This window comes from Muscardinus avellanarius, assembly GCF_963383645.1.
Source record: "Muscardinus avellanarius genome assembly, chromosome: 3".
NCBI classification, from domain to species: domain Eukaryota; kingdom Metazoa; phylum Chordata; class Mammalia; order Rodentia; family Gliridae; genus Muscardinus; species Muscardinus avellanarius.
Window position 1 is genome coordinate 110,527,758 of NC_137788.1, and position 26,802 is coordinate 110,554,559.

Consider the following 26,802-nt stretch of genomic DNA (forward strand, 5'->3'; position numbering starts at 1 on the left):
AAACAACAGCCAAACAACCACGAGAACGTCCTCCATCTAAGCAATCACAGTGTACACTCCACTTTAAGGGCTAATACACTAGAGCAAAAGGGTTAATATTTAAAAGAGCAAAAGCCTAATAAGTCTGTCTCACGTAACAGTTACGTGTGGAAGCCATGCTAATCCTGGTTTGAGCTCAGGCAGACTGCCTGTTCTTTTTTTGATAACCACTGATCTCTAGTTAATATTAGACAGGCCCATTCCAGACAGCGTGGAGATTCTGAGACCTTTTGATATCGGGAACATTTTGACCAATCTGCTCTATTTTCCAACAGCTCATTGTAACCACAGACAAACATGGAGGGGTCTCTTCTAGGTAGACACATCACCGAAACAGGTGGTTCTATTTTATTCTTCTGACGTTCTTATCAACTAGAACAATCTCTGCCCTGTCTGAGTCACGGGCTCCTTTTATGAACACCCAGGATGGTTAAACCCAGTTATAGACGTGTCAGGTAAGGCTAAACAAGAGATCTGGCAGGCGATATGGTTTTCAGCGTGGGTAAAATGAACAGGTATTTATTAAAAGTCTCCGATGTGCCAGGCCCCGTCACAGGTCTGAGAACCGAAGCAACGTCAGGATGGAGTTCTCCCTCTGTGGGGGCTTGCATGCAAGCGGGGGAGAACAAAAAATAAAAGAAACAAGCGTACACTCCACCATCAGGCCCCTGTGGCCAGAGTGCAGCCCAGAACAGTGAGCAGGAGTCGGGCATGGAGCCACACCGGGCGGCAACGTGCAGAGGCTCTGAGGACGGTTCAGTCAAGGGCTGTGAACTTTAGGAGCGTTAGAAAGCTCTGGAAGCTTGAAATAAGAGAGACAGCCGGGTGTGCTGACGCACGCTTGTAATCCCCGCGCTTGGGAGGCGGAGACAGGAGGATCGCGCAGGTTCGAAGCCAGTCGCGCTGGCGTAAGAGACCCTGTTTCAAAAATATAAAATAGGTCTGGGAGTGTAGAAGGGCTTTTATATTCAAAAATATAAAATAGGTTTTATATTCAAAAATATAAAATAGGTCTGGGAGGTAGAAGGGCTTCCAGGAACCCCAGTACCACCAACAAACAAACAAACAAACAAACAAACAAACAAACAAAAGAAAGCTCTGGAAGCTTAAAATAAGAGAGACAGCCGGGCATGGTGGCGCACGCTTGTAACCCTAGTACTTGGGAGGCTGAGACAGGAGGATCGCAGGTTCGAAGCCAGCCTCCACAACACAGTGAGACCTTGTTTCCAACAAATAAATAAAATTGGGCTGAGAGGTAGAATAGCTCAGAGGTAGAATGCCCCTGGGTTCAGTCCCTGGTACCACAAAAAAATAAAGAGAGAGGCAAAATGGAATGTTCTACCCATTGTGCAGATGCCAAAGAGCATCAGCAAGATAACAGGGTGCCCAGGCCCATGGTGGCAGGAGGTATGAAGTCTTCTGATGCCTCTGAAGCCGGGCGTGGTGGCGCACACTTGTAATCCCAGCATTCGGGAGGCCGAGACTGGAGGATCGCGGTTTGAGGACAGCCTCAGCTACTTAGTGAGGCCCTCTGCAACTTAGTGAGACCTTGTTTCAAAATAAAGAATAAAAAAATAGGGCAGGGGAAGTGTAGCTTGGAGGCCAAATACCTCTGGGTTCCATCCCCAAACCCGCAAAAATAAATAAATAAATAAATAAATAAATAAATAAATAAATAAAAGTCAAAAGGATTTCCTGTTAGACTGAACGTGCCGTACGGGAGGAAAAAAATTCAAGGGTGATTCCAACACCTTGTCCTGAAACTCTGAGTGAACTGTAATGTTTGCCAAAGGGCCACGGAATCGAGAGCTCATGTCCCAAGTTTGAGATGCCTTTGGGCCTCCAAGTGCTAATCTGTGTAGGCAGCAATGAGTACAAAGAGCTGTGCCTGTAATCCCAGTACTTAGGAGGCGGAGACAGGAGAATCACAGGTTCAAGGTCAGCCTCAGCAACATTGCGAGACCCTCAGAAATTTAGTGAGACCTTGTTTCAAAAGAAAAAAGAAAATAGGGCTAGGCTGTCGCTCAGAGGTAGAATGCCCCTGGGTTCAGTCCCTACTACCAAAAACATAAAAAGCACAGAGAAGGATTTGGTGGAGAGATGTCAACAGTAGGGCAGCAATTTTTTTTGTTTGACATTGCATAAATATGCCAAGCTCTGTTTGGGGAATGAGAAAGTGGTTGGGAGTATGGAAGCCATGCTAATCTCGGTTTGAGCTCAGGCAGACTGCCTGTTCTTTTTTCATAATCACTGATCTCTAGTCAGTATTAGCAAGGCCCATTAGAGGCTTCTCTAAGCACTAAGGCCTGGGATACATTGATGTTTGGTGGTCTGGAAGAGCGGAAGGTCCCACCAAGAAGACTGAGAAGGCTGGGCCCGTGACCCGGAAGGGAAGCCAGGAACGCGTGGTGTGCCAGCCAGAGGAGGGACGCCCTGTGTCCAGTGCTCCCAAGATGCAAGGGCCTTAAGGCCCGGAATAAAGCTGACCTTGGCAAAGGTGCTTCTCTTGAACAGGAGGGAGGAACACCTGTTTAGAGCTCATACAGGGAAAAATGGGTCAGGAAATGGGGACAGAAGTCTAAACACACTCTAAAGATCCTTCAACCAAGGACAGGACAGAGGTGGGGAGAGTTGGGGATGGACCCGGGGTTCAGGCCGAGGATTTTTATTGTGGTACTGGGGATTGAAGCCAGGGGCATTCTACCTCCGAGCTCCACCCCCAGCCCTATTTTATTTTTAGTTTGAAACAGGATCTTGCTAGGTTGATGAGGGTTTCCCCGCTGGTTCTCAAACCCGTAGTCCTCCTGCCTCATCACCCAAGTACTGGGATTATAGGCGTGGACCACCACGCCGGGCTCGGGGAGGGGGTTGAAAAATGAGGGAAATTGCGTGTTCGTATGTTGTGTGCGGAAGCGAATGCTCCAGGCAGCGGGCAGGTCTCTTGAGAGGCACTATCCCGCTGCAGGAGGCAGGTGGGCTTGAGTGGAGACAAATGGAAGTTCTCTGTCTCTTCCACCCCCTCCCTGCCCCCAGCGAAACAAAAAGCAAGGTCATGGGCTGGGAGAGGAGGACAGAGGCACTGCGTGGGTTCCTCAGAGAGGAGGTGTTAAGTAATCAGCAGTCCGATCCCTTCTAGTGGTTTGAAAGATTTTCTTTCGGTGTCTTTTTTTTTTTCTTTCTTTCTTATTGCTGCCAATTCAGCTTTTTTTTTTTTTTTTTTTTGATAAAGAATATCTCACCCTCAGCCTGACTAGTGAGCTCGGGGATCTTTGGAGAGCTGGGACCCCAGGTGAACATGGAGCCTACCCACCCAGTCACTCCCGCCCTTCCTCCTGCACCCAGTGGTAGAGGGGCCGACCCGGAGCCTAGTCCTGACTCTGTCCTGCACTCCTGTGACTTTGGGGAAGTCATTCCCTTTCCTGCATTTAAAGTATCTCGTCCAGCCAGGCGTGGTGGTGCACGCTTGTAATCCCAGCATTTGGGAGGCTGAGACCTGGATGATCGCGGTTTGCGACAGCCTCAGCTACTTAGTGAGGCCTCTGCAACTCAGTGAGACCCGGTTTCAAAATAAAGAATAAAAAATAGAGCAGGAGGTGTAGCTCGGAGGTCGAATGCCCCTGGGTTCCATCCCCAGACCCACACACACAAAAAAACACAAAACAATAAAGTATCTCGTCCGTATACCTGAGTCAATCAATCTAAAACACTTGGGTCGGGCATGGTGGCGCACGCTTGTCATCCCAGCATGCGGGAGGCCGAGACAGGAGAATTGCGGGTTTGTGGACAGCCTCAGCTACTTAGTGAGGCCCTCTGCAACTCAATGAAACCCTGTTTCAAAATAAGAAGTAAAAAATAGGGTTGGGGTGTAGCTCAGAGGTAGAATGCCTCTGGGTTCCATCCCCAGTACCGCAAAAAAAGAAAAAAAAAATTGGGACCATGAATTGAACCCAGGGGCACCCTCCTACGGAACTACACCCCCCAGCCCTTATTGTTTTATTTTGAGACAGGGGACTCACTAAGTTGAGGAAGCCCAGGCTGGCCTTGAACTTGTGATACTCCTGTCTCAGCCTCCTAAGTCTCTGGGATGAGAGGTCTGGGCTTGTACATCGCAGTGGATGAAAACCTAGCGTTTTGTTCACCTGCCCAGCTCTATCCTGATTGGCATTAAGAGCGTCACTGAGATATTCAAATATCAAGAACGTGGGCAACTTCAGGGAGAGCCCGAGGGGAGCCAAGCCCTTGGCCCGCGGCGCTGACCCTCCACACTCCCTGGCTCCCGTGTGCCCGCCTCCTGAGGGACCCTTCTCCTCCATCCCACAGGCTGCCCGAAGGTCGTCAGGCAGCTGGGAGGTGAAGTGCTGCTGCCCTTGACCAGCGAGCAGATTCTCAAGAGCTCCAACAACAGCCTCCACATCCTGGTCACCATGGCGAAGTCGCGGGAGAGCAGCCTCAAGAGGAAAGTGGTGTCTCTCAACCCCTCGGAAGGGGGCTCCCCGAGCTACCTGGAGGAGGGCTATCACTTCCACCTGGAAGACCTGAGCCTGGGCATCCCGCGGAGCAGGAGGGAGAACGAGGGGTGGTACTTCATGAGCCTGGAGGAGAACGTCTCGGTCCAGCAGTCCTGCGTTCAGCTGGTTCTCTATGGTAATGACGGCAGCCCCCCCGCGCCACGCTGGGGGGTCGCAACTGTCCCCTGGCCGCAAAGTTAGGCCCCCCGTGCCAAGCAGAGGGCTTCAGAATCAGCAGCTGGAGAGAGACATTGGTCCAGGGGACATCGAAACTGTGTGCAAGGGGTGCTTCTAGGGTTGCTCTTCCCACTCACCCCGAAATTGCACGTTGATGGTAGCTGGTCAGCTTTAGCTACCTTTATCCACGTCCAGAGGAAGGGCTAGCTGCCTGCGTACCCTGAGAGCTTGGCTTGCAAATAAGATCTTATTTGGAAAAAAAAAATAGGGCTGGGTATGTAGCTCAGGGTCAGAGCACTTGCCTAGATGATTTGATCCCACTACTGCAAAAGGAAAGAAGAAAGGGAAGAAGGAAGGAAGGAAGGAAGAAAGGAAGGGAGGGAGGGAGGGAGAGAGAGATCACTCTGGGACCCCTGCCTAGCAAGGGAAAAACTGACATTAGGCTATACTTTGTTTTAACAAAAAAGGCCAAGCAAGAATCCCGAGGGTTTCGTTTCAATGATGACCATCTTCCTCCTCTTCCTCCTCCTCCTGACAGAGCAGGTCTCCACGCCAGAGATTAAAGTGCTGGAGAAAACCCAGGAAAACGAGACCTGCAGGCTGCTCCTGGCCTGTGCAGCGGAGAAGGGGGACCAGGTGGCTTACAGCTGGAGTGAGGAGCCAGGTGGCCCCCTGCAGAGCCCACCCAATGGCTCCCACCTCCTGCACCTTCGCCTCGGCCCCCAGCACGCCAACAGCACCTTCATCTGCACGGCGAGCAACCCCGTGGGCAACCGCTCCCGGGCCTTCAGTCCCTGGCCCCGGTGCACAGCCAGGTCCTCCGGTGAGTTCTCCGGTGGTGCCGTAGCTCGGCTGCTCTGCCTCCAGCACCCAGGTCTTCTTGTTGGCACCAAACGTTCTGTAGTTCCTCTAGAGTTGCAGAAGCCTCCACAGTAATGGGTCCGTGCTCTCTCTTGGCGTTCTTAGGCTGAGTTCACAGCCGAGAGGGGGCGTGGGACCAGAACTCCGTCTCCAAGGTGTGATCCTTCCTCTCTGCCACCTGCCAGCTCCGTGAGGGAGGGCGGGTCCTGGCTCCCGTCCATGCTCTGCTAGTGACAGGACATTCTTCCCCATCCATAAGTATCTGTCGATCACCTGGGCTGTCAGAAATGTAGCCCAGGTGCTACCTGGGCTCTGCTTTTTAGCAGTGCGTCGCAAAGATTCGACATAAAATATGTGCTCAAAAAGTAAGACCCATGACGGAATGAAGGATCCGTCTTATGCAATGACCGGTGCAGCTCTTAGAGGGGCAGGGGACTGGGGAGTCAGGGAGAACAAGGTCTGGATTGGGGAATTCAGAGAATAGTAACAAGTTGTACAGAATTTCTTTTTTTGTTGTCTTTTTTTGTGTGTGGTACTGGGGATGGAACCCAGGGGCATTCTACCTCCGAGCTATACCCCCAGCCAATTTTATTTTTTATGTAAATGATCCATTTTATTATTATTATTATTATTATTATTATTATTATTATTATTATTACTTTGGTGGTACTGGGGATGGAACCCAGGGGCATTTTACCTCCTAGCTATACCCCTAGGAAATTTTATTTTTTATGTAAATGATCCATTTATTTATTTATTTATTTATTTATATTTTGGTGGTACTGGGGATGGAACCCAGGGGCATTCTACCTCCAAACTACACCCCAGCCCTGTTTTTTATTCTTTATTTTGAAACAGGGTTTCACGGAGTTGCAAAGGGCCTCACTAAGTAGCTAAGGCTGGCTGTGAACAGCAGTCCTCCTGTCTCAGCCTCTCAAATGCTGGGATTACAAGTGTGTGCCACCACACCCGGCTGTATAGAATTTCTTATTGGCAAGACACTTTCAAAAAAATTTTTTTTGGGTGGTACTGGGGTGGAACCCAGGGGCTTTTCTACCTCCTGGCTATACTTTCAGACCTATTTTTAAAAGAGTTTTTGGAAACAGGGTCTTACTAAGTAGCTGAGCGCCTCACTAAGTGGCTGAGGTTGGCTTCGAACCTGTGCGATCCTCCTGTCTCAGCCTCCCAAGCGCGGGGATTAGAAGCGTGCGCCACCACCACGCCCGGCTCGACACTTTTCAATTGTACAATCTCTCTTTTCTCCCATAGTAACCTCTTCAGGTGGGTGTTACTTAAAGTGGGGAGCGTTTGAACACCTGCCTCACGTTTCTTCAACTTGTGAACAGTGACGTTAGCACCTAAACCTCGATCCTTGGACTACTTTTTTTTGTACTGGTGTGCACCGTGTTCTGTATCACCCATGTCAGTATCATCTCTGTTTTCTGTTTGGAGGCCTTTTCCCGATGACTGATGCGGGGAAGGAGAGCCGCATAGCACAGCTTGTAGAGTGTTTTCCCAGATGGATCACTGGGGAAATGCTTCAGGCTGCCTGGAAGAGAAGTTTGCAGCAAGCCCCAGGCACTGCTTGTGCCTCTACCAGCCATTTCGCAGAGAGAAGCATCTATCCACCCTCAAGAGGTGCCTGGCCGCAGTTTGCCTGCAGGCCAACCTCTTCAGAGGCGATCTCCCTGCCCGCGGTCATTCAGAGCAGGCTGGCGGGACGGGCGCTGCAGAGGGGACGTTACAGATGGTGGTCCCTGAGGGCTGGGGCCCAGGGCCGCCCTCGCCCTTTACAAGGGTGAAGCATGCAAGGTCACTGAGACTGGGCCCCTTATCTGTAGATAATAACCAGCAGGCTCCATCGTGGCGTAGTCCCACGGCCTGTATACAAGTCTCATGTTAACCAAATATCAGTAATGTTAATGCCATCACCATTTGATGGGGGAATAAAAACTACAGAAATGTTCGTCAAAGAAGAGATGGGATGGGAGTGGGGGCGCACGCTTGTAGTCCCAGCATTCAGGAGGCTGAGACGGGAGGATCGTGGTTCGAGGACAGCCTCAGCTACTTAGTGAGGCCCTCTGAAACTCAGTGAGACCCTGTTTCAAAATTAAAAAATAAAAGGGTTGGGGGTGTAGCTCGGAGGTAGAATACTTGCTCCTGGGTTCCATTCCCAGTACTGCAAAGAAGAAGGAGAAGGAGAAGGAGAAGGAGAGGAGGAGGAGGAGGAGGAGGAGGAGGAGGAGGAGGAGGAGCTGGGCTGTCTGTTCTGGGAGTCCTCAAAGGTATTAGTGGAAGAGAGAATATATTTCAGTGCTTTATATAACATGATGCATCGGGCACAGGGTTTTGCCCTTGTAATCCCAATACTTGGGAGGCTGAGATAGGATCACAGGTTAAAGGACAGCCTCAACCATCTAGCGAGACCCTGCTTCAAAAACATCTCTTGAGCCGGGCGTGGTGGCGCACGCTTGTAATCTCCGCGCTTGGGAGGCAGAGACAGGAGGATCGCGCAGGTTTGAAGCCAGCCGCGCGTACTGGCTTAGGAGACCCTGTTTCCAAATATTTAAAAAAATGTAAAAATAGGTCTGGGAGTGTAGCCCGGAGGTAGAAGGGCTTCCAGGAACCCCAGTACCACCAAAAAGAAAAAAAAATCTCTTGAGGTTGTTCTATATTATAACATTGTGCTAGGGGCTGAGCACACAAAGATTAAATAAACAGAGAAATAGATAGATGATAGAGATAGATAGATAGTAGATAGATACAGATAGATGAAAGAGATAGATGACAGACAGATGATAGAGATGTGCTCCTTGTCCTCGAGGAAGAGGGTGGTTCTGTAAGCATACAATTATCCTCTGTTGCATCGTGATAGGTGCAAACACAGTGTGGGTGGGAGACAGAGGAGCGAGTGAGTGTCTGTCTCAAGGGGCCCGAGAGCATCGCCCCCGAGGGCAAGTGACATGAATGGTGTTGAAGGGTGAATAGAAAGCAGAGCCAGCCGAAGACATGGCGGGCAGAGAGGCAGGTGTTGTTCTGTTGACCTAAAGGAGTTTTAGAGCTTGTGCCCCACCAGTTTTGCATTTCCAAGTGCAGGTTCAAGCCGGGTGTGGTGGCGCACGGTTGTAATCCCAGCACTTGGGAGGCTGAGACAGGAGGATCGGGCAGGTTTGAGGCCAGCCTCAGCTACTGAGTGAGGCTCTCAGCAACTTAGTGAGACCCTGTTTTAAAATAAAAAATAAAAATATGTCTGGGAGCATAGCTCAAAGATAGAGGACTCCTGGGATCCATCCTTAGTACCACAAAAAATAAAATAATAACGTAGGTTTGGGGATGTAGCTCAGAGGAAGAGTGCCCCTAGGTTCAATCCCTAGAACCACCAGAGAGAAAGAGAAGAGAGAGAGAGAGAGAGAGAGGGAGAGGGAGAGAGAGAGAGAGAGAGAGGGAGAGCAAGAGAGGGAGAGGGAGAGGGGGAGAGGGAGAGAGGGAGAGGGAAAGAGAGAGGGAGAGGGAGAGGGGGAGAGGGAGAGAGAGAGGGAGAGGGGGAGAGAGAGAGAAAGGGGAGAGAGAGAGAGAGAAGGAGGTTCAGGTTCAGTGGTATAGAGAATTGACTAGGGCAGGAAGAAGTAGAAGAAAGGATTAATTAAGTTGAATTATTGAATAATTAAGGGTTTTGAGGAGTTGTTGCAGTCCCCCATTTAGAGATGATAGTGCTGGGCCTGAGCAGACACTATGGGGTCACAAAGGCTTCTTTCAGGGTTTGTGCAAAGAGAAATCCCAGCGGGGGTTAGAGCGGAGGGTCTGCGGCCTTGCTGGAGGTTGCCCGCCAATAGAGCAGGACCATGATTGGAAGACATTTATTCTCTCCCGCTAATGAAAAGCCTGTCCCTCCATTCTAATCAGTTGCTGCTGGTTAACTTACTCCCGGAGTCATGAATGAAAGAGTTGTTCAGGGGTCATGGGTGACGAGACCAAATGTGAGGCGGGGTCGGCTCTGTCCTTTGACCGGACTTTGAGCACTAAACTGTGCAAAGCATGTCTGAAAAAGCATGTCTTGAAAAAGACTGGCGGGAACCTTGCCCGGGCTCTCAGCCGTCTGGCCATCCAGGCTTGCTCCAGCCAACACTGCAGGGTTTTGTAGCAGAAAGCACTCTAATATCTATCAGATGAAGCCTCTTCGGGGTGTGTGTGTGTGTGTGTGTGTGTGTGTGTGTGTGTGTGTGCGTGCGCGCGCGTACACATATGCGTGTATGAGGGAGGGCCTGGGATTGAACCCAGGGGAATTCTACCACTGAGCCACACCTCAGCCCTTTCTATTTTTAATTAATTAATTAATTAATTAATTTAGTGGTACTGGGGATGGAACCCAGGGGCATTCTACCTCCGAGCGACACCCCCAGCCCTAATTTTTTACTCTTTATTTGGAAACAGGGTCTCAGTGAGTTGCAGAGGGCCTCACTAAGTAGCTGAGGCTGGCTGCAAACCACGATTCTCCTGTCTCAGCCTCCCGAATGCTGGGATGACAAGTGTGCCCAACGCGCCTGGCTTCTATTTTTTTTTTTTTTTATTTTGAAAGAGGATCTTGCTAAGTTGCTGAGGCTGACCTCAAACTTGTAATCCTCCTGTCTCAGCCTCCCCCGTACTGGGATTCCAGGTGTGCACCACTGTGCCTGGCTAAAATGAAACATATTCATTGCAAAAATCTAAATTCTCGAGCACTACAAACTCCCCTGCCCGGGTTCCGTGACGCACGGGGATGCGGCTCAACAGGGGACAGTCAACAACTTCCTGCCATCCTTAGTCACCATTTTCTTTTTTTGGTACTGGGGATGGAACCCAGGAGCCTCTACTGCCAAGCTACACCCCTAGCCCTGTTTTTTTTTTTATTATTATCTTTATTTTGAAACAGGGTCTCACTGAGTTGCAGAGGGTCTCACTAAGTGGCTGAGGCTGGTCATGAACTGCGATCCTCCTGTCTCAGCCTTCTGAGTGCTGGGATTAAAGCGTGCACCACCACGGCCGGCTTCAGTCACTGTGTTTTTAAATAGTTATGTCTGGCCCTGGGATGTTGGTACACAACCTTAAATAATCCAACTAAAAGGAAACGCCCCTGGAGCCACCTCTAGAGATTAGCTGAGTAGAAGGAGAGCTGATGCTATCTGGATGGGATCCATGGTGTGAGGGATTTTTCCAGAAGCTGCAGATGTGGAAACGTTTCCTCGGGTGGTCTCAGACCTCAAATTAGTGCATGGTTCCTCAGGGTCCTTCCCCCATCCCCAGTTGTGAGTACAAATGGCCACCTTCAAGAAGGCACCGTTTGGCCGGGCGTAATGGTGCACAGCTGTAATCCCAGTACTTGGGAGGCTGAGACAGGAGGATCGCAGGTTTGAGGACAGTCTTGGCAATTTAGCGAGACTCTCAACCACTTAATGAGATCTTGTTTCAAAATAAAAGAAGAAAAAGGGCTGGCGATGTAGCTCTGTGGTAGAACACCCCTGGATTCAATCCTCAGTACCCCCCCACACACACACACACACAAACACCTCTTGAAGATGGCTGGCGTGTTTAAGGAGATGGGCTCCACCAGGCAGCCTTCCTGGCCGACCACATGAAAGGCAGGAAGGAGATCCGGGGCTCTCAGACCGTTACCGGCGTCTCAGTATCTCCCTGGGCGAGCTGTATTTCTTTCTCGGATTCTTTGATTTGTTTGTGTGTTTTCTTATGGCCCTTTCACAATATGGTTTAGGAAGCCGGGAGTGGTGGCGCACGCTTGTCATCCCAGCATTCGGGAGGCTGAGACAGGAGGATTGTGATTCACTGCCAGCCTCAGCAACTTAGTGAGGCCCTTTGCAACTCAGTGACACCCTGTTTCAAAATAAAGGAAAAAAAATAGGGCTGGGGGTGGAGCTCAGAGGTAGAATGCCCCTGGGTTCCATCCCCAGTACTGCAAAAACAAAACAAAACAAACAATATATACACTATATATATATATATATATATATATATATATATATATATATATATATATATATACTTTTTTATAGTTTGGGGACTTGAGAGAACAGATCTTGTGTTTCTGTGACAATAGACTTTTAGAAACAGGTTTAAAAAAAAATCAAGGTGTGAGCTGTGTCCCCCGTATGTACCAATGTACCTCATTTAAACACAGTCGACAGAGAAGAACATCACCAGGCAGAGCCTCAGCAAAACACTCTTCACAAGGCCGGTGGGCTCAGCCTCCTTTAGGGGGTTCCCAGGGAAGGAGCCCAGGCCTCTGTGAGTGGAGGGCCTGTGGACCCCAGGAGAGCCTTGGCCTGGCTCCGAGACGCTCCACGCTGAGCGGCCTCCCTAGATAACTCAGTGAAAGGAGGAGCCGGGTGCCACACAGGGCACACTGAACACACACCTGCGCCTTCCTCCTGGCTCCGTCCTGTGTTTATTATTTATTGATTTTCTACCAGGGACGGAACCCCAGGCATTCCACCTCTTGAGCTACACCCCTCCAGCCCCGTTTTATTTTATTTTTTAATTTTTAATATTTACTTATTTATTTATTTATTCATTTTATGGTACTGGAGATGGAACCCAGGGGCATTCTACCTCCGAGCTACACCCCCAGCCCTATTTTTTTATTCTTTATTTTGAAACAGGTTCACTGAGTAGTTGAGGCTGTCCATGAATCACGATCCTCCTGTCTCAGCCCTCCAAATGCTGGAATTACAAGCGTGCGCCACCATGCCCTGCTCTAGTCTTTTTATTTTTGTTTGTTTGGGGTTTTTTTTTTTTTTTTGGTGGTACTGGGGTTCCTGGAAACCCTTCTACCTCTGGGCTACACTCCCAGACCTATTTTTATATATATATTTTTTATTTGGAAACAGGGTCTCTTAAGCCAGCACGGCTGTCTTCGAACCTGCGTGATCCTCCTGTCTCCGCCTCCCAAGCATGGGGATTACAAGCGTGCGCCACCACGCCCGGCTAGTCTTTTTATTTTTGAAACAGGGTCTCACTGAGTTACGAAGATCTTCACTAATTAACTGAGGCTGTTCATGAACCATGATCCTCCTGTCTCAGCCTCCCGAATGCTGGGATTACACACCACGCCCGGCTTGTTTTTTTGTTTGTTTTTGTTTTGTTTTGTTGTTTTGTTTTTGCTTTTTTTTTTTTTTTTTAAATAGGATCTCAATAAATTGCAAGGCTGGCCTCAAACCTCTTCCCATCTCAGCCTCCCAAGTACCGGATTATTAAACATGTGCCTAGTGGGCCATGCGCTTCTGCCTTGGGGCCTCAGAAATTGACTCCGCCTTCCTTCTGAGACCTTATATTTAGCACTTTGATGATGGCTGTTGTTGCTGTTGTTACTGGTGGTGGTATTTTTATTGGACCCGGGGCACTCCATCACTGAACTATACCCCCAGCTCTTTTATTTATTTATCTTTTTATTTATTTTGAGACACGGTCTCACCAAGTTGTTGAGGCTAGCCTCGAACTTACGATGCTCCTGCCTTAGTCTCCCAAGTACTGGAAATACAGGCATGCACCACCACGCCCAGCTCACATGCTGATAATTCTTCACAAAAAGGTATCTTACAGCCACCTCTCAGACCCATTCACCTGGCCTCTGACTTAAGTATAAGTATATATGGGGTGTCCCTTGGACTATACTGTCCTATATTGTATCAGATTGAATCTGGGTACAAAGAAAGAATAAAATAGAGGAGCAGCTCTTAAGAAAGTTTAAACTAGGCTGGATTTAGTGTGTGTGTGTGTGTGTGTGTGTGTGTGTGTGTGTGTGTGTGTGTGTTACTGAGAATTGAATCTGGGCATTCAATCTTTGAGCTATACCCCCAACTCTGTTATTTTAATTATATTTTCTTTTGAGGCAGGGTCTAGCTAGGTTGCTGAGGGCCTCGCTAACTTGCTGAGGATAGCCTCAAATTTGATATCCTCTTGTCTCTGCTTTCTAAGTACTGGGATTGCAAGCTTGCAACAAGCATACCTGGCTTATTTTTAATTTTGAAACAGGGTCTCACCAAGTTGCTGAGAGCCTCGCTAAGTTTCGGAGGCTAGCTTGGGGCCCGTGATCCTCCTGTCCCAGCCTCACTAAGTTTCGGAGGCTAGCTTGGGGCCCGTGATCCTCCTGTCTCAGCCTCCATGTACCTCTTCCTGAGTGGGATTTCCATACTGTGCTAAGTGAAAAAAATATCACATTAAAGAACTTGATACTAGAATTTCTCTTGAAAAGGGAACAAACAGTATTATTTAGGGTGGTACTTCAATAAATGCTAGAAGGCAGACAATGAGTCCCGGGGAGAGGGGGAAGCGGTGCTCGTACAAACTAGGAAGAGAAAGCAAAGGCCTGAGCCCGCCAGTGAAGACAGCAGCCCGCTCCCTTTAGAACACACCTCTGAGCCTCGCAGCTCCATGTGGAGAACCCAAACCCGTGAGTCTTGGCACGGGGTCTGCTATGTTCACTGGCTGAGGAAGCAGAGGGCAGAGGGAGCATTTCTGGCTGCACGGAGATCAACTAGAAGCACAGAGGCAATGATTGGAGGACCGGGAGGGAACAATTCCCAGAGAACACAGAACGCCAGGAAAACTAAGGGCGGAACCCCAGGGCCTTGGGCACCGACGAGGAGGCGCCGCTGCACCGGAGCTTAAACCCATCTCCTGTCCTTCCCATCAACCAGCAAGAGTTTACTGAGGAGCAGCTGTGTGCCCACTACTGAGAGAACACGGGAGACGTCTTGGATGCCAAGAACCCAGCAAGCCAGGCATGGTGGTGCTCGGGAGGCTGAGACAGGAGGATCGCGGTTCGAGGACAGCCTCGGCTACTTAGTGAGACCCTTTGCAACTCAGTGAGACCCTATTTCAAAAGAAAGAATTAAAAATAGGGCTGGGGGTATAGTTTGGTGGTAGAATAGCCCTGGGTTCCATCCTCAGTACTGCCAAAAAAAAAAAAATGTAATTAATTAAAAAAAAGAGCCTAGCAGTTCATGGCGGGACTGCAGCTCGTGCAAGTGGCTTGTATCCGCGGAGGACTCAATGGCTCCCGCGTGCCGCTCTGGGCCCGGCCTGTACCACCCATCCCCACCACACTGTTCACAGCAGGTGTTTCTCACCTGCTTCACAGAGGAGGAAGCCGAGGCCCCAGCGGGTGTGGTAGCTTGTGTGAGGCATGCAGCTGCCAGAACCCGTTTGCCTGGCTCCCAGTATCAGCAGCAAAGATGGCCTCCGTGCCAAAGATGATTTTGCTGAAGCGCAGGTTTGAAGATGCAGGAAGAAGCCCAATGGGTGCTGCTGGAGTCCCAGGAGAGGGAGGAATGAGGGGCAAGGAGCCAGGAGAGGCGACAGAGAGGACTTAGCGTGGTCCGAGTGGTGGCTGGGCGGGTGCAGAACAGCGGAGGGTGCCTCAGGTACCAGGGCATGCGGCGTGGCACCTGCCAGACGGAGCACCCGGCTCCAGCAGCCAGCGCACCCTGCACAATCCGCTCCTTGAATCCCACCCGCTCCGCTGCCTGCCTGCCAGTGTGCTGAGTCTGTTTCTGCAACATATAATTAATGGCTTGGGTAAAATAAGTACAGGCGTTACTGTAAGGTTTTTTCTTTTTTAAGCCTATAGTTATGTTACTTAAGCCCCCCCCCATAGATTCATATTTATATCCAAAGACAAGGAGAGAAATAGTTTATGAAATACCTTTCAACATTAAAGTCAAAGTCAGGCATGGTGGCACATGCTTGTAATCCCAGCGTTTGGGAGGCTGAGACTGGAGGATCATGGTTCACGGACAGCCTCAGCTACTCAGTGAGACCCTTTGCAACTCAGTGAGACCCTGTTTCAAAATAAAAAAGAAAAAATAGGGCTGAGGGTATAGCTCGGAGGTTGAATGCCCCTGGGTTCTATCCCCAGACTTGCAAAAAATAAAAAAGCTGTACTGAAGCCGGGCATGGTGCAAGCCTATAATCCCAGCATTTGGGAGGCTGAGACTGGAGGATCATGGTTCATGGACAGCCTCAGCTACTTAGTGAGGCCCTTTGCAACTCAGTGAGACCCTGTTTCAAAATAAAGAATAAGGGTGTATTCATTTCGAGTCACCCCTCCATGCCGGTCTGGTATGGAGTTGTATTTCTATTTTCTGTATTTCTATCTTTCTAATAAACTTCTTTGAATCTTCAAAAAAAAAAAAAAAGAAAGAATAAAAAATAGGGCTGGGGATGTAGCTCGGAGGTCGAATACCCCTGGGTTCCATCCCCCGTACCGGAAAAAAAAAAAAAAAAAGATTAAAGTCGGGTTGTCTCTCAGAGGTGACGGGCCTCCAGAGGTTGTCAGTTTTGCGCCAGGACACAGCGATGGATAGTGAGGCGAGGCGCACCCTCAGAGCCTCAGCAGGTGCGCCCAGCAGGTGCGCCCAGCAGGTGCGCCCAGCAGGTGGGGGCGGGGCAGGGAGGCCAGAAAGACCCAGCGGACAGCCTCACCGTCTCTTACTTTCTGGTTTTAGAAGCACCACCTTGTTCATTCATCTTATTTCTTTTCATCTCACATGAAATCTGAGAGAATCATTGTCTTCTAAAGTGGGAGAGTCTAAAGTCTCTTCTAAATCGGAGAGAATCATGCTCTCTCAAATTGCTGTTGCTGCAGAAGTTCCTAAAATACATCTGAGAGAAAAAGAAAGAGGAAATAGCTTCAAAATAGTAAGCACCGCACTCACGATCGGCCGGGTCAGTCGCAGGGGCCGCTCGGAGGAGCCTAGGTTGCTGGCTCTGCTTCCTGGTACTGGGGAGGTTTCTCCCTGGGACCCTGGAGCTGAGCCTGAACCAAGGACACACACACACACACACACACACACACACACACACACACACACTCACCCCTGCACAGGGTGCACGGGGCCACTTTACACCTTTTTTTTAGTGTGTGTATGTGTGGTACTGGGGATGTTCCAGGGGCATTCTACCTCCAAGTTATACCCCAAGCCATATTATTCATTTATTTATTTACTTATTTATTTTACAGTTCTGGGGATGGAACCCAGGGGCATTCTACCTCCGAGCTACACCTCCAGCCCTATTTTTTATTCTTTATTTTGAGTTGCAAAGGGCCTCACTTTAGTAGCTGAGGCTGTCTGCGATCTGCGATCCTCCAGTCTCAGCCTCCCGAATGCTGGCCTTACAAGCGTGCGCCACCACGCCCGGCTCCTTGGTAGAATTTAAGTTGCCTGCCTCTTGGAAAGTCAGAATTCTTCCCAGAGCTTCCTGTTCACGCCGACCTTTGGAATCGAGGTCACAGTTTGTACCTGGCAGGGTCCAGCCATGTTTAATTTGGGGACAGGAATCTATAATCAGTGTGTTCTGAGTCAGTTGGCTGAGTTTCCTTGGGAGGACTAGATGTGTGCAAACCCTAAGACTCAGAAAGACCTTTGCACACCCGCAAGGACACTTCTGGGCTCTAGCTGCAGCCCCGCGTGGACCTTGGTGGGCAGCCTCTTGCTGAGCCCAGGAGATTTCTGTCAGTATTTTGGTCAGTTCCATAAACATCTGAATCGTGCCTGCAACCACCCAGCTCCTCTGTAACATCCACCTATTCCATTAAAAAAAATTTTTTTTTGCACTAGAGATTGAACCCACGAGTAAATTCTACTTCTGAGCTACACTCCTAGCCCTACTCTAATTTTCATTTTGAAACAGGATCTCACTCAGTTGCCGAGGGTCTCACTGGGTTGCCAAAGCTGGCTTCGAACCTGCCATCCGCCTGTCTCAGCCTCCCAAGCATTAAAATCACCGGTGTGCGCCACCGCGCCCCGCGGCCTATAATTATACCGCTGAGCTACGTGCTTTTAATTATACCGCTGAGCTACGTGCTTTGTGTGTTTACTGAGTCAACAGATCCACTCATGCTTTTCCCCAAGTGCTGTTCCTGATCAGAAGGATCTGTAAGGTGGTTAAAGGAGAGACAGCTCTACACGTCGGCTCTCTGATTCGGAGCCTGGGCGAGCCTCATTTTAAACAGGGCAATGATCGGGAGGGAAAACAGAATGTTTTACTTTCAGCTAAGGTCGGGTGGGTTCAAAATAGTTATTTGCATGAAAGGACAATAATAGCACTCTTTTTTATTTTCTTTTTAAAAGAAAAGCAAATTTTCTTCCTCCCCGTGTCTCTTGAGAACAGTGTGGGGGCTGGAGACAGCACGTGGAACTCCTGAGCTCTTTTTACCCCAAATGGAGATGGGACACATTAGAAATGTAAAAACCCAGCCAGGCGCAATGAATGGCACGTGCCTGGAATCCCAGTATTTGGGAGGCTGAGACAAGAGGATCGCAGGTCCGAGGTCAGGCTCAACAACTTAGTGAGAACTTCAGCCACCTAGCGGGACCCTGTTTCAAAATTAAAAAAAAAAAAAAAGGTTGGCAGTGTGCAGCTCAGAAGTAGAATGGCTTTGAGTTTACCCCCAGTACCCAAAAAAAATTTTTTTTAAATTAAGAAATGGGGCAGAGGTATTAACTTAGTAGAAAAAAAGATGCATTTAATTTTAGACATTCGGGAGTCAAAGAGAAAATGAAGCATTTTAATAGAATAATCTTTACAAACATTAGAAATACGAAAGTCAAATATAAGTGAGCAAAATTAGGTACAAAAAAGAAGTGGAACGCTGCTCTGTCTGAAGCGAATCTCTAAACCCCGTGATGGCTGGGCGTGGTGGCTCACACTTGTAATCCCCGTGCTTGGAGGCTGAGGGGGTTCCACCCCAGTACCACCAAAAATAAATAAAATATATAAACTCCACAATGGAGTGTCTTTCTGGGAAAGGAGGCGCGGGCTGTCTTTGAACGTGCGGGCTTTTAAGGCTGCCTTGTGACTTCTCTTTCAGGATCAAAACAGTGGGGACTGTACACCGGGCTCTTCCTAGGGGGCATCATGGGTGTCATCATGATCCTCCAAGTGGTCATTCTACTGCTGAGAAGAGGTAGGTGTCTGAGTGCGCGGTGAGCAGACCAAGGGCCACCTTTGAAAAATATCCTCAGCCTGGCGCGGTGGCGCACGCTCGTGATCCCAGTACTCGGGATGCTGAGAGCGGAGGACCGCAGCTTCGTGGCCAGCCTCAGCTACTTCTGAGGCCCTCTGCAACTCAGGGAGACCCTGTTTCTAAATAAAGAATGAAAAATCGGGCTGGGGGTGTAGCTTGAAGGTAGAATCTCCCTGGGTCCTGGGTTCCATCCTCAGTACGAGAGAGAGAGAGAGAGAGAGAGAGAGAGAGAGAGAGAGAGAGAGAGAGAGATCTCAATCAGGGCCCCTACTCTCTCCTCTCATTTCCTGCATCTGCGAGGTGTTTAGAAGGAGAAGGCGGAGGACAGGCGATTCCATTCGGAGAGAAATTCTGCTGAGAGCCCGGGGCGTGGGTGTGCGGCCCCCACATGTATTAACTCCCCCACACTAACCTAGTTAGCGATCCTGACTCAGACTCTCCTGGGCTCATGCCCACAGGGCACAGTTGAACCCTGGGGGTAGCAGTGCTCAGCCCCCCCCCCAACGGGGAGTCCCTGCCCTCTCCCCCGCCATCCGTGGCCCCAGGCACCTTGCGAGCCAGTGACACCCAAGATTCCCGCCTTGGACCTGTGCAAACAAACCCTGCATCTGGTTGCTGGTCCCCTGCCCCAGACGCTGGCAGCTGCTAACTATGGTTCCCAGAGTGCAGCCGGGCAGCGAAGGGCTCCAAGTTAACTGGAGAGTTCATCTCTAGGAGCCCCTGGCTAAGCGCACGGGCTTTGGCTTTAGAGAGCTGACCCCCAGAGGGAGACGTGGCCCCTGATGAGCTGGGGAGCCCTCTGCAAAGCGGGGGTCTTCTGCCCTCCGTGGGATGGCTGTGGGGACTGGACAGGCGATTCGCAGAAAGCGCTGAGCACAGCGACTTCCATGGATGACTGATACGCACGTACACACCCGCAAGTCTAGACAGACACGCAGAGACACACGTACACTACTGATATGCCTGTACACACACAGAGACAAATATCTTCACATAAATGAGTTGAAAACGCCAGTGTTTAAACCGGGCGTGGTGGTGCAGGCTCGTCATCCCAGCGCTCGGGAGGCTGAGGCAGGAGGATCACGCAGGTTCGAAGCCAGCCTTAGCTACTGAGCGAGGCTCTCAGCAACTTAGTGAGACCATTTCCAAATGAAATATAAAATAGGTCTAGGAGTGTAGCCTGGAGGTAGAAGGCCCCTGGGTTCCATCTCCAGTACCACAAAATAAATACATAAATAAAATTTTAAAAGTTGAGTAACACATAAATACAAACAACACCCAACACCTACTGAGTATCTTGCTAAATGCTGGGTATCATTCATTTTATTTCATTAGTAACATTTCCCTTAACCAGTAACATTTGACTTAATTATCACAATAGCCCCATGCTATCTCATGGGGGAAATAGAATGGAATTTTTATTTTTATTTCATTTCTTGTGTTACTCGGGATGGATCGGCGCCGGGGATGGAACCCAGGGGCATTGTACCTCCAAGCTATGCTCTAGCCCTATTTTTTATTCTTTATTTTGAAACAGGGTCTCACTGAGTTGCAGAGGGCCTAAGTAGTAGCTGAGGCTGTCGGCGAACCGCGATCCTCAGTCTCAGCCTCTTGAATGCTGGGATGACAAGCGTGCGCCACCACGCCCGGCTGGAATGGAATTTCAAATTCCATTTCACAGGCCTAGAGAAATCAGAGTCACAGGGCAAATGGGCAGGGGCTTGGGACCCGTGCCTCGTCCCCACGGGTGCCTTGGGGAAGGTGCACGGGTGCCTTGGGGAAGGTGCACGGGTGCCTTGGGGAAGGTGCATACCATGGGGAAGGAAGGGACAGACCCGCGGGCTTGTGGTGGGGGCGAGGGGGAAGTAACAACCATGGCCTCTGTTCCCAGGCAAAACAAGCCGTGATGAGCCAGCAGTGGAACAAAAGAGCCTCACTGTGTACGCCCAGGTCCAGCAGTCGGGAGTAAGTACTGTCCGTGGCTTGACAAAGATCCGCCCCATTGACCAGGGCCCCTGGCCAGTCTATGGGGCAAACCCACCGCCAGAGGCCTGCCTGCTTTCAGAGCAGGTGAACTGAGGGGGCGAAGTCCAAAGCAAAGTGCTCCGAAAGCACGAACCCTGTGCTGTCTGTCCGGGGCTGTTTTGAAATAGTGGGAAGACCGGGCGCGGTGGTGCGCGTGGTAATCCCAGCACTCGGGAGGCTGAGACAGGAGGATCAAGGTTCCAGGACAGCCTCAGCTACTTAGTGAGGCCCTTTGCAACTCAGTGAGACCCTGTTTCAAAACAAAGAAGAAAATATAGGGATGAGGTGTAGTTTGGAGGTAGGATGCCCCTGGGTTCTATCCTCAGTACCGAAAAAAAAAAAAAAAAAAAGAATAGAAAAAGAAAGAAAGAAAGAAAGAGAGAGAGAAAGAAAACCCCAGTGGTGCATGCCTGAAACCCCAGGACTTGGGAGAGACAGGAATATTACAGATTAAAGGCCAGCCTCAGCAATTTACTGAGGCCTTGTTTCAAATAAAATATAAAAGCTGGGCATGGTGGTGCATGCTTGTAATCTCAGCATTCAGGAGGCTGAGACAGGAGGATCTCAGTGTGGACAACCTCAGCTACTTAGTGAGGCCCTTTGCAACTCAATGAGACCCTTTTTCAAAATAAGGAATAAAAAATAGGGCAGGGGCTCAGAGGTAGAATGCCCCTGGGTTCCATCCCCAATACCTAAAAAAAAAAAAAAAAAAAAAAAAAAAAAATAGGGCTGGGGATGTAGTTTGGAGGTAGAATGCCCTGGGTTCGATTCCCAGTACCACAAAATAAAATAAATAAAAATAAATAAATAATAAAACAGGACTAGAGATGTGTCTTAGAGGTTGAATGCCCAGGGATTCACTCCCAGAGATGGGAAGGGAGGGAGGGAGGGAGGGAGGGAAGGAGGACAATTATGGGGAGAGAGGCCCTGGGAGGCTGTGAGCTCCACGGGGGGTGGGGGGTGGGGGGTGGGGGGTGGGGGGTGGGGGGTGGGGGGTGGGGGGTGTTGTTGGGGAAAGACCTGGAGGGCTGGGGAGGCGGAGGGGCATCCCACTGGGAGGAGGCTGGGGCCTGCGCTCTAAGGAACCTGAACCTGGCGCATCTGCGCTTTGTGCATCTGGGCCAGCCGCGTGGAACTGGGTCCCAACTCAGCTAATCTCTCTTTGCTTCTCCTGCGGCCAGCAGCGACCTGACCCTCTGCCAGCTGGGGACCCCTGCTCCACCGTTTATGTGACCGCGGCAGAGCCTGTCCCAGGGCCCGCCCAGGTAAGGCTCTCTGCACCTTCTGGGGGAGGAGGAGAAAGGAATAGTTTTCTTTATTGTAAGGGGGTGGGGGTGGGGGTTGTACCCAGGGGCATTCTCCCTCTGAGCTTTACCCCAGCCCCCTTTTCATTTTTAATTAATTAATTTATTTATTTTGTGGTACTGGGGGTGGTACCTCCAAGCTACACCTCCAGCTCTATTTCTTATTTATTTATTTATTCATTCATTCATTCATTTTTTTTGCAGTACTGGGGATGGAACCAGGGGCATTGTACCTCTGAGCTACACCCCCAGTCCTATTTTTTAGTTAGTTAGTTTATTTATTTATTTGTTTATTTATTGTAGTACTGGGGGTGGAACCCAGGGGCATTTTACCTCCAAGCTACACCCCCAGGCCTATTTTTTTTTAATCTTTTTTATTTTTTGAAACAGGGTCTCACTGAGTCGAGAAGGGTAGCTGAGGCTGTCCATGAACTACGATCCTCAAGTGTCCACCTTCCAAATTCTGGGATTACAAGCGAGTGCCACCATGCCTGGCCTATTCTTTTATTTTTGAATCAGGGTCTCACTGAGTTGCAAAGGGCTTCACTAAGTAGCTGAGGCTGTCCTTGAACCGCGTCCTCCTGTCTCAGCCTCCCAGATGCTGGGATTACAGATGTGCACCTCCACGCACAGTTGTTGGGTGGAGTTTTTTGTTTGTTGTTTTGTTTGATTGATGAGTCCTGGATCACTGGGAGGGTCCATTGCAGGAGCAGGCAGGTGTCTATGGCCTTGGCTTCTGTGAGACCCCACTTGCCTGCTCAGATGAGTAGATGGTGGCTCGTTCCCTAGGGAGTCTTTGAGAGCCACCAGATGATTCCTGCTGGGTGCTGTGGTCCTTGTAATCCTCCCAGCACTTGGGAGGCTGAGGATGCAGGATCTCAGATTTGAGGCCACTCAGCAACTTAGCAAGACCCCCAGCAACTTAAGGGGACCTGGTTTCAACATTAAAATAAATAAATAAATAAATAAATAAAAATAGCTGGGGATGCAGCTCAGAGCTAGAGCATCCCTGGATTCGATCTCCATAAATAGAAAATATAAAATAAATATTCCAGCCAGGCATGGTGGCACACGCTTGTAATCCTAGTATTCAGGAGGCTGAGACAAGGAGGACCGCAGTTCATGGCCAGCCTCAGCTACTTAGTGAGGCCCTCTGCAACTCAGTGAGACCCTGTTTCAGAAATAAAGAATAAAAAATAGGGCAGGGGGTGTAGCTCGGAGCATTCCATCCCCTGTACCAAAAAATAAAAAATAAAAAAGTAAAAATAGAATAAAAATAGGGCTGGGGGTGTAGCTCGGAGGTAGACTGCACCTGGGGTCCATCCTCAGTACTGCAATAAATAAATAAATACATACATACATACATACATACATACATACATACATAAATATTCCTGGGTCCCATCTAGGGCTGTTAAGTCAGCCCACATATGGAGAATGCCCCAGGGCTCTGCACACGGGCAGTAACACACCCAGACGGTTCTCATATGCACTTGAGGATGGGAATTCTCAACTTCATCTGCAAAACAGAAGGGGACCCTACACGCCAGTCCTCAGACGGCTGTGACCGCTGTCTGGGCTCCCTAGGGGCATGCTGGGGCGCTGTCTGCAGGTGCCACCATGGTTGGTGACCCAAGTGCGGCTGCCAGCAACGCCCCTGAGCTGCTGGCTGTGCCTGTGATCTGCGGGCCCCTTTCCTTGCCCTAAGCCACGATACAGTGTGCACCAGTAGGCCAGCCTCCCTCACCACGCCTCTGCTTCCCCTGCAGGAGCCAAATCCCATCACAGTGTACGCCAGCGTGACACTCCCAGAAAGCTGACCCCCAGAGCCAGGGCGGCAGGCTTCAGAAGGGAGAGCCAGAGGAAGAAGTCAGTGAATGCCGAGCCGGCCCGGGCCGCGTCCTCGGAGACAGACTGCACACCCGTGCCCCTTCAGCTCTGCACTCCTGTGAGCAGACAAGCAGGTGAGGCGCCCTGGCATCTCGCCCGCTGTGCCCCTGCGCCGCTGGCACGGACGCACAGGGAGCTGCTTGGTGCGGCACACCTTCTGTGTGGTTAATACGTGAAATGGATAACGCAAGCCCAGAATTCCAGCCTTCTCCCTCTTTGCCGGGGGCCTGAGACAGAAAACCAGGACCTCCACTCTCTGAGACTGCCAGGCACCAGGTCTGGAAGAACAGCCACTGTGACTGGACTTTGTTCTGGGGGCCGATCCTGGTTGCTCGCCCACCCTTCCCAAGCCCTGAGCCTCTGTTTTCTTCTTGTGAAGAGTGAGCGAGGGGGGATTCCTTGTTATCTAGAAAACACTCTGAGATTATTCTATAAAGAAGCTAAGAGAAGCTGGGTGTGGTGACGCACACTTGTGATCCCAACATTAGGGAGGCCGAGACAGGAGGATCGTGGTTCATGGCCAGCCTCAGCTGCTTAGTGAGGCCCTCTGCAACTCAGGGAGACCTGGTTTCAAAATAAAGAATAAAAAATAGGGCTGGGGGTGTCGCTCGGAAGTAGAGTGCCCCTGGGTTCCCTCCCCAGTATCGCCAAAAAAGAAAAGAAAGAAAGGAGCTAAAGGATGGAGCCTTTATTTGCAAAACCTAGAAGCTAAGAAGTCACTAAAAGGAGAGGATGACATCCAGGTCTTGAGCTTTGAACAACTGACCGGAAACCATCTAAGATCCTTACAGGTACTGGCCTGCACACACGGCGTTCAGTTTTGTTTTGTTTTGAAAGCGCAAGTGTTTGGCGATGCTTTTATGAGCTACCTTGGATACCCAGAGGCATTCGTCTGGGGAGGACACTCACTTCCCCAAATGGCTTCTTAGTTCCCCGTTTACTCCCCTGGGTGACGAGCCCGGGTCCTCAGCGAAGCCTGACTCCACCCTAGCTCTGGACCCATTCCACACCCCAAACCTCGCGTGGCACGGCGGGCCAGCACCCTCCAGCCAGCGCTTGCCCTGCACACCTCTTCCTAGACAAATGTACTTCAATAGAAAATTAAATTATTATTATTTTTCTTGCAGTACTGGGGATGAAACGCAGGAGCATCTACCTCTAAGCTACACCCCCAGCTCTTTTCTTTCTTTCTTTCTTTCTTTCTTTCTTTCTTTCTTTCTTTCTTTCTTTCTTTCTTTCTTAATTTCCTTCCTTCTTTCCTTCCTTCTTCCTTCCTTCCTTTCTTCCTTTCCTTCTTTCTTTCTTTCTTTCTTTCTTTCTTTCTTTCTTTCTTTCTTTCTTTCTTTCTTTCTTTTTCTTTTTGGTGGTACTGGGGGTAGAACCCAGGGGCTTTACTACCTCTGGGCAATACTCCCAGCCCTATTTTATTCTTTATTTGGAAACAGGGTTTCACTGAGTTGCAAAGGGCCTCACTAAGTAGCTGAGGCTGGCCGCGGACCGCGATCCTCTGGTCTCAGTCTCCCAAATGCTGGGATTATAAGGTGTGCCACCATGCTGGGCTGAAAATTAAGTTATTTTGACCCAACAGTTACAAGTGAGCGAACGCTCAGTCGCTAGATGACGGGCTACAGGCCCAAAGAGCGTCTTTCAGCAAGTTCTGTATTCTTCCTACTCTCTGCTGTTCGGCCATCTTTCAACTTAAGCTCTTCTTTTTCTTACTGGCTCTTATAAAACCTTGGCAACTACTTGAAGAAATAACAAACTCTCGGCAGGGTGTGATGGTGCACGCCTGTCATTCCAGGACTTGGGAGGCTGAGACAGGAGGATTGTGGGTTCAAGGCTAGCCTCAGCCACTTAGCAAGTCCCTCAGCAACTTATTGGGACCCTGTTTCAAAATAAAAAAATAAATTGGGCTGGGGCTATAGTTTGGAGATAGAATGCCCTGGGTCCGATTCCCAGAACCACAAAAAGGGAAAAAAGCAGCAACCGGCTATCGTACCATTGTCTAAGCAGCCTTGGGCCCCACCTTCTCTGCTCAGCCAACTCACGCCTGGGTTCCGTTGTCCAGTTTCCAGGTTCTGTGATAAGCTTCTTACTGCAGCCAAAAAGCGCTGGCTTGGGGTTTCTGAGGCCGAAAGGGGGCCTATTGCAAAGAGACTGGGTGGTTGTAATAAGCGGGCAGGCAGAGCCTCTGCAAAACCATGCCTTGAAAGAGAGCGGGGAGAAAGGCAAGATGGCTGTGGCCAGGACCATGGCCAAAATGACCAAACAGGACTGGGGCCACGGTCCCCAGCACTGGACACGCGCTCCCCGTGCCACGGCCGGGCCGTGTCCCTGGGACTCAGAGACTCCTTATTCCTGTAGCTGCCTCCGGAACGGGTCTCCTTCGGCCCTTCATCTCTAGCTGCTAACCCGAAGTCGGAGACATGGGACCGTAAGTCTGCATCCTCCCTCCCAGGGAGGCCAAGCGTTGGTAGGCTGCTTTGGTTGGTTCTCGTGTGACTGCTGGGCTCTGCCTCTTACGAGCTGGGGAATTTCCAAAGAGAAAAAGTGAGATTCCACCAAGTGGTGTGGTGGAGCACATCTGTCATCCCAGTACTGTGGAGGGTGAGACAGGAGGGTGGCAGGTTCAAGGCCAGCCTCAGCAACTTAGCCAGACTCTCGGCAACCTAACGGGACCCTGTGGTGGCACATGCTTGTAAAACCAGCATTCGGGAGGCTGAGACAGGAGGACCACAGGTTCGTTACTTAGTGAGGACCTCTGCAACTTAGTGAGACCCTGTTTCAAAATAAAGAATAAAAAGTAGGTCTGGGGTGTCGCTCAGAGGTAGAATGCCCCTGGGTTCCATCCCCAGTACTGCAAATAATAATAATAATTAATAATGATGATGATGATGATGATGATGATGATGATGATGATGATGCCAGGCGTGGTGGCGCACGCTTGTAATCCCCGCACTTGGGAGGCGGAGACAGGAGG

General features: G+C 50.0%; 1 protein-coding gene across 1 annotated transcript in view; it reads left to right on the forward strand.

Moving 5' to 3' along the window:
- Window positions 1-23,752, forward strand: part of SLAMF1 (signaling lymphocytic activation molecule family member 1) — a gene marked incomplete at both ends in the record, with an annotated part of 29,203 nt that extends 5,451 nt beyond the window's left edge. The window contains 6 exons of the mRNA XM_080691536.1: window positions 4,360-4,683; window positions 5,263-5,547; window positions 18,448-18,555; window positions 20,495-20,673; window positions 21,810-21,893; window positions 23,702-23,752. Coding sequence (XP_080547662.1) covers window positions 4,360-4,683; window positions 5,263-5,547; window positions 18,448-18,555; window positions 20,495-20,673; window positions 21,810-21,893; window positions 23,702-23,752 — 1,031 coding nt within the window. The remainder of the gene's footprint in view (window positions 1-4,359; window positions 4,684-5,262; window positions 5,548-18,447; window positions 18,556-20,494; window positions 20,674-21,809; window positions 21,894-23,701) is intronic.
- Window positions 23,753-26,802: the final 3,050 nt, after the last annotated feature.